The following is a 7,098-nucleotide window of genomic DNA, read 5'->3' on the forward strand; positions in this document are numbered from 1 at the left end:
TGGAGCAAAAAGTTAACTGAGCTTCATAGATATTGTTGCGGAACCCTGGTTTGTCGACGTACAAAGGGGGGTTTATGCCCCGTTCCCCCACGTACTCCGGTTCCACTGAGGCCGCCGACCACGACTAAACTCGTGGTTGATGGATTGCTAGGCAACTCCAGCCGTCGAGCCCGCAGCTGCGCATGGAAGGGTTAGCGGTCACAACCCGAATACCTTCGGACACACACAGCCATGAAGACGAGGACTGAACCCCGCACAAGTCACATTTATTTCTGATGCCCGAGCGGTTGGCCATCGCGTGACCCATGCCATTAAACGAAGCGTACTTCGGACCCGATTGAGCGGTTTTACTTCGGGCGATGCTAGGTCAATCAATGGTAAATGACAACGACGGTCAGGTTGGAGGTACCAAACACAGTATTTAATTACAGGTATGTACAGAACAGAGACAAAGCGAGAATCTTAACAGCCTTATCTATACCTCCAGACAAGGGCCCTCATTCATTCGGGGAAGGGGGAGAGGGTAGTGCGCAGGGAAGCGCGGCCGCGTTTTGCAGCTCACCCAGATGGGCTCGGTCGTGCAGCTCGCCCGGATGGGCTCGGTCGTGCAGCTCGCCCGGGTGGACTTGGTCATGCAGCTCACCCGGATGGGCTTGGTCATGCAGCGAATGTGCGAGGATCGGTTCGGTGGACGAAAACACTAGGAATCGCTCCACTCCAAGGCGCCAACAGCCGGAGAAGATTGCGGCAGGAACGAAGTGATGATGACGAAACAGGCGCAGGAACCAGAGAGAGTGTGTGTTCTGTGCCGGGTTTTTATAACACCCAAACTGCTTCCTGAATGTTCCATCCGTCTCAATTGGTGGCCTGGGGTCACGTGATGTGATAGCCCCTCATTGGCCATCCTCTGTCAATCCCCCCTGCCTTCCCTTTAGCTTCCATTGGTTGCTCACTGTCTCCTCCCAGGAATGTCTCATTCTTAATTCGGGGAAGGTTCCATTCCTCCTTCGGGCCTGCAGGGCCTAGTCTACTCCCTTGATGAGGCAATTTAGGCTTCAACGAGGCCTACAATCATCCTGCCTGACTCAACGCATATTTGGTCTTAATTACTACACAATGGGAAAGGGCTAATCTTTACATTCAATAAGAAATAACTAACTATGGGAGGCTAGATGTTGTGGTGTAACTAACTATAGGTGGGTTGCCTTTATTCACAAAACCGCAACAATATTTATTATTAGATTATATAGATAGATAAAGAATGTTCACGTGATATTTTTGAAATGATAATAATATATACATCATTGTTGTAATGTGAAGTGAAGAAGTTATAAAAGTGTTGTGGACATTCCAGAAATGAGGTCGAAGCAAAAGATGGTGAGATTGTCATGAGATGTGAAAACAGTAACAACAAGGTCAAAGTGGCACAGCAAGTCGATGACGTCATTACATTCCTGTGTGATGGCATGAAACTGACACACCTGTATTACTTCCTTGAATGATCGAACAATCGTTCAGTTTGTAACCAGCTTCATCAGGAGAGGTAATGTAAATGTGACAAGTCAGGAGACGATGATGGTTCAAGAGCGAGCGGTATTCAATGACAAAGGACGGACTATCAAGTCGATCGTCACAGTCGTCACGATCATCGACGATTGATGCATCAAATCGGGACCATAATCAGTTATGAGGTTAGTTAGCTACACAATACCGAAAATTCGGTTTGATTCCGACAACTTTGAAAATTTGACCCTTGTGGCCTTCAAAGGTCAAAGGTCGAAGATTCTGAAATTTGTTGGAAAACTTGTATTTCATGATATATGTGATAATATAAGATCATGTACGACATTTCACCCTATCCGGAAGTGAACAATGCAATAAAACCCTCAAAAATCAACTTTTCTAAATTTTGTGACCTTGCGACCTTGACCTTGACTTTGGGGAGAAAATGAAAAATCGAGCTCCGTGGGGCTAGACACAGGACAATGGCCTAACCACATACCGAAACCCCTGTCAGATTCCACCAAACCCCTCGGAGAAGATGGAGCTTGAACTCGATTACCCCCTAAAAAGACATCTTTCTTGGGCGTGGCTCCGCCCACAATGGGCGCGATACGCCCACTCTAGGAAGGACACAACTAGATCATGATATCAACCTCCCACCCAAGTTTCATCAAGATGGCATGACATCATCGGGTAGTTATGCTGCGGACAGACAGACAGACAGACACACAGACAGACACACAACCATGACGAATATCGTGGTCAATCTGTTTGATAACTCGTGAACCAATAATTGTTACTGGGTTTGTGGAATAACAGATTATTATATGATTTTATCACAAGGATTGATAAACATCTTTAGAATAACAAAGGTAAATATGAAATTCTTGTGATTGTTATATATGGTTCCCACTTGTTTTTGGTCCCGATGTGTTTGTGTACCTGTGTTTGATTTGTACCTTATTTTACAATACGTTTTACATTTACCTGTTTTATACCTGTTTTTCGAACTTCGTAACCTGTACATACATATGAGGGCGAGTCAAAAAGTTTTTCCTTTTACAACAAGTTTTACAGCCACACCCGTGACTTCTATTCAAGGCCTCAAGAGAATCATCCAGTTCTGGGAATAACGTGACATGTTTAGAAACTGTACAGAAAATGATGAACATCCGTGTCGAGTTTCTTGGTGTTGGCTCGTTATTTATGGTTAAGGGGTTGGGGGTGAAGGGGGTAAATGTATTGACCACGTTCGACGTACAATGTCGAATATCCTATGATGGCCATTCCAACTTTTCCCACCATTGGGCCAACATTAGTTAGTGTGACACCTGGAGAGTATTTTTTGTTGTTAAAGAAACAAACTACAAGGAAGGACCTCAAGTGTAACAAATACCATAAGTTTCTTATTTTCATCAATCTGTTCATGTTGTCCTCCCTATAAATCAACGATGTGCGTGTGAGAGAGTGAAGTGAAACACCCGGTTTATCTGGTTTTCCTTCTTCTTGTTTATTTCTATCACATATTTCATTCTGATTCATGTTGAATACAAATTCAATCCTTTCTACTTCACAGGTCATGGAAATATTTTTTCCATGAAAGAAAATGTTCAGGAAAATGTTTTTTCAAAACAGTTTTTTTTTTACAGCGTAATTTGCACAGTTATGTAATACTGATCCAAGATTGACCCCACTTGGCCCCAAAAACATCTTTCCCTCAATTATGTAATGCAGATCCAAGATTGACCCCACTTGGCCCCAAAAACATCTTTCCCTCAATTATGTAATGCAGATCCAAGATTGACCCCACTTGGCCCCAAAAACATCTTTCACTCAATTACGAAATAGAGATCCAAGATTGAACCCACTTGCATGATGGGGGCCTGAACACAGAACTTTGCAATGTTAAGCCAACCACCTTAACCGTTTAGCCAACACCAGGTTTTACTCTTCCATGAACCTCCATCTTATATAGAAAAACATTTAGTTAACCCAGAGCTGGAGAATACTAGATTTCGGCGAACTTAATAATAGCTGCCATGTTGTTACTCAAGTGTTAACGTGTGGTGTAGCGTTAATTACCTAATATTGGGACGTACCTTTGAGATATTTGCACCTTTTAAATCCCTTAGACCTTTAAAACCATTACAGACCTTTTCCTTTCGACCCTTCAAACCCTCAGACCCCTTCAGCCGTTTAGACCTCATAGACCTTACCAAACCCTTGTCTTTAGACACTTCATAGGTAAACCCGAAACCTCGTAAAGCTTTAACTTTAGATCCTGAAGACTTTTTGGACAAATGAACCCCTCAAGACCCTCAAGACTGCCATTAGACCCTCAATAACCCTTAGTCCTTCAACTACTTTGGCTCTGCTATTGGTGTTTCCCACCTCTCTCTGCTATTGGTGTTTCCCCCCTCTCTCTGCTGTTGGTGTTTCCCCCCTCTCTCTGCTGTTGGTGTTTCCCCCCTCTCTCTGCTGTTGGTGTTTCCCCCCTCTCTCCTTTGGTCCTGTCACTTTCTGATCCGTTCATTGTACTAGTACGAGCTCCCGATCTCCCACGAGCCTCGGCTATGTATACAAAAAAACTGCATTTCTCACTGAACCTGAATCTTCATTACTCCATTTGACAATAATCTTCATCGAAATTTATTTACTGCCAGCATTTCAACTGTTACCCACAATCCCTCTGTTTTGTACAATTGGAATGCTTAGATTTTGGTGTGGAAATTGTTTCTCTCTTCCCATCAAAAGTAAGTATTTCATGTTGAAAATCAAACATGGCAACCAACACATTCTATCTATATCAGTGATCTCAAACCTTTGCAATCACATAATCCTTCCTTTTAACTGTTTAACTTACACAGACAAACACACACACTTATTTCAATACCCTGAATAATAATTATTCCTCACGTAATTGTTACCTACATCACTTGAGGTGGACGGAGGATATGATTTCACCCCTTGTCTGTCAGTCTGTCTATGAGGAGGAAATCTCAAACGACATTTGGTGGACAGGTTCGTTGTCTGACAAGAACAAGTTGATCAGATTTTCAAATTATGGAGAAGATCTGGATCTGGATATAAGAATTCTTCAAAGTAATTCTTCACCATTGAGACAGAGGGCCAAAAACGATATATAGCACGATATTTCAAAAAGTTTCGGACTAAACGTGGTGGACGAGTTGGGCAGGTGACAACAACAAGCCGATTACATTTTGGTGAAGGTCCGGAGACAGATCGAGCCTATCAGTGGGATACAAAACGTATAAACTGTTCAGCCTGGTGGAGGTATGCGTTCTAACGAGGTATGCAGAGGTATGTGCTGTATTGATTTATGTGATTATAGTTACAGTTTCAAAAGCTTAAGTTTTTCTTCTTTTCAATCTCCATTTGCAGGTTTTAATTCAACCCTGCTTCACACTCTTCTCTGACCCCAAGGAGAAGGGTTCTTCTTCCTCTGATATGGGAGATAATTTGGATGCACTCACCTGCTCAGTGTGCCTTGCGGTCTATGAGGAGCCTGTTGGTTTGGCATGCGGCCACTCGTTTTGTCCTGTGTGCATAGAGACACTGGGAGAGCAAGGAAGAAGACACAGGTTGTGATTGTCCAAATTGCCGTGAGGTTTTTCCACAAAAACCAAAACTCAAGAAGAATGTGACCATTGCCCACTTAGTGGATAATATTGTGAATGTGAAAAAGGGAAGCACTGGCGGCACCGAGAGTCGTTGTGACGTTTGTAATGGAGAGGCAGCCAAGAGGTGTGTGCCTTGTGAGATCCTCTGCTGTGAGAAACACCTGAAACCTCATCAACAGAAAGGGCACAAACTGGTGGATCCTGGAGTGAAGATTGAGGAACTAAGATGTACAGAACATGGAAAGCCAAACCAAGTCTACTGCAAGGAAGATGGGAGCTTGATGTGCTTGATGTGCATGGGTGGACATCATCGGGACCCACGATGTTGTTGCTGTGGTGATTGCTCATGCTGAACTAAAGGTGAGTAAATCATTAAAAATGGTTATTGTTTGTGTTATATCCAGAATTGTGTTATATCCGCTAATTTCATCCCAAATCCATTTTTTTGAAATACCAACTTCATTCCTGGAAATCCTTGGTGTCCTTGTGTTTTACACTTCTCCCACACCCCCCCCCCCTTCCCACGCCTCCTCCCCCCAAGCCCTCTCCCTCCCACACATCTCCCGATGTCCCTGCTATCAAATGTTGTGTTTGTGTGCTTCCCCTTCTCTCCCCATCTTGTCTACCGCTCCCTCTTTTTATATATTTTGTTTGTCTGTTTGATTTTTTTTGTGTCATAAATGTTAGCTCTTTCACGAGCCTCGATTCTGTATACAAAAGAAAAAAAAAAGTTTTTTAATGTATTGGGCTTGAGGTTACACCTGAATTTTTTTTTAGTTTCCGATTATCAATTATCGATTTCTGATCATGTTGTTAGAAGAAGAAGAAGACACTAACCCCAGTTGCAGTTTTTTCAAAAAATGGAAAAATGCCCTCGAACATCAAAGATTGGTCCCTCAATACCCAAACATGTCTCCGGTTGGTTAAGTCCCCATCCAGTAACACAAACCCCTTGGAAATGAAAGGCTTGGAAATGAAAGGCTTGTAACCCTCTTGGATAAGGTCGTTCTCTGATGCAGTAAGTTTGGCACGGGGATCTTCACAATTCACTGTCCTCCAAGGACGATTTATCGCACTGGCCAACGCATTCGGGGTTGCAGTAGTCTGACTCCGATCCTGATTTCTCATTTTCAGGGCGTAACATTGGGACATCAAATGCCCAGGTTTCTTGCAAAAAGCGCAAATAGGCCCGCAGGAAAATCCCGTGGTCTGCCTCGGGCTCCCTGGAAGGTATGTCTGCTTTGGACGGTCAGACTTTTGATCACTAAAATTTGAGGCACCGCATTTTTTTTTGGTATGCAAGATCGAGGCTCGTGTAAGAGCGAACATTATTGACAAAACAACAAACGGACACAGAAAACAAAATAAAGGGAGCGGGAGAGAAGATGGGGAGAGAGGGGGAAGCACACATGTACAACATTTGAGAGCAGGGACATAGGGAGATCTGTAGGAGGGAGAGGGCTTGGGGGGAACAGGCGTGGGAATCGGGGTGGGGGCGGTGGAGGAAAAACAAACAAACACATGGACACAGCTAGGACTTCCACATGGACACAGCTAGGACTTCCAGCAAGGACTTCCAGGATTTTGCTCGATACTCCTCTCTGGGCTGTCTGCCAGGCCCCACATCTTCAGCGATGATTTGAAGCGGCCGACCCCCGTACGTAGACGGTTCAGCGAGGTCCATTGCAGGCGTGGTCGGTCTTCTCCTACGACGCCACCTCCTGGGTCCCTGATGTAGCGGTGGATGCGGGTGGGCCCGGCCGTTTCCCACACCTGCTTCCAAGATGCCGCCAGCCATGCGCTTCTCGACAGTTTCTCAGGGATAGAACTGAGCATCTCTTGTGCCGCCCTGTTGTAGGGATGGCGGGACTTGAGTCTGCTTGGAGACGCCACTATCGTTGTGATGTTGTGCAGGATGTGCCAGTCGTGTTTCTGGGCATTCCTTGCCAGGGAA

The 7,098-nt window shown here is 44.5% G+C and overlaps 1 protein-coding gene across 1 annotated transcript; it reads left to right on the plus strand.

Moving 5' to 3' along the window:
• The first annotated feature begins 1,427 nt into the window (after positions 1 to 1,427).
• LOC144888209 (E3 ubiquitin-protein ligase TRIM21-like) lies at positions 1,428 to 5,227 on the plus strand. Its single transcript, XM_078769052.1, has 2 exons — positions 1,428 to 1,691; positions 4,906 to 5,227. The coding sequence occupies exons 1-2, from the start codon at positions 1,659 to 1,661 to the stop codon at positions 5,110 to 5,112; spliced, it is 240 nt and encodes a 79-aa protein (XP_078625178.1). The 5' UTR covers positions 1,428 to 1,658; the 3' UTR covers positions 5,113 to 5,227.
• The last annotated feature ends 1,871 nt before the right edge of the window (positions 5,228 to 7,098 follow it).

This window comes from Myxine glutinosa, unplaced genomic scaffold (genome assembly GCF_964187855.1).
Source record: "Myxine glutinosa unplaced genomic scaffold, kmMyxGlut1.1 SCAFFOLD_1018, whole genome shotgun sequence".
In the NCBI taxonomy this organism is placed as follows: Eukaryota; Metazoa; Chordata; class Myxini; order Myxiniformes; family Myxinidae; genus Myxine; species Myxine glutinosa.

What these genes read in the sequence shown, in the direction of transcription:
- LOC144888209 (XM_078769052.1), top strand. Translation starts at nt 1,659, where the DNA reads ATGCATCAAATCGGGACCATAATCAGTTATGAG. An exon ending in GGACCATAATCAGTTATGAG is followed by an intron (nt 1,692 to 4,905) that starts GTTAGTTAGCTA and finishes CTCCATTTGCAG; the next exon opens with GTTTTAATTCAACCCTGCTT.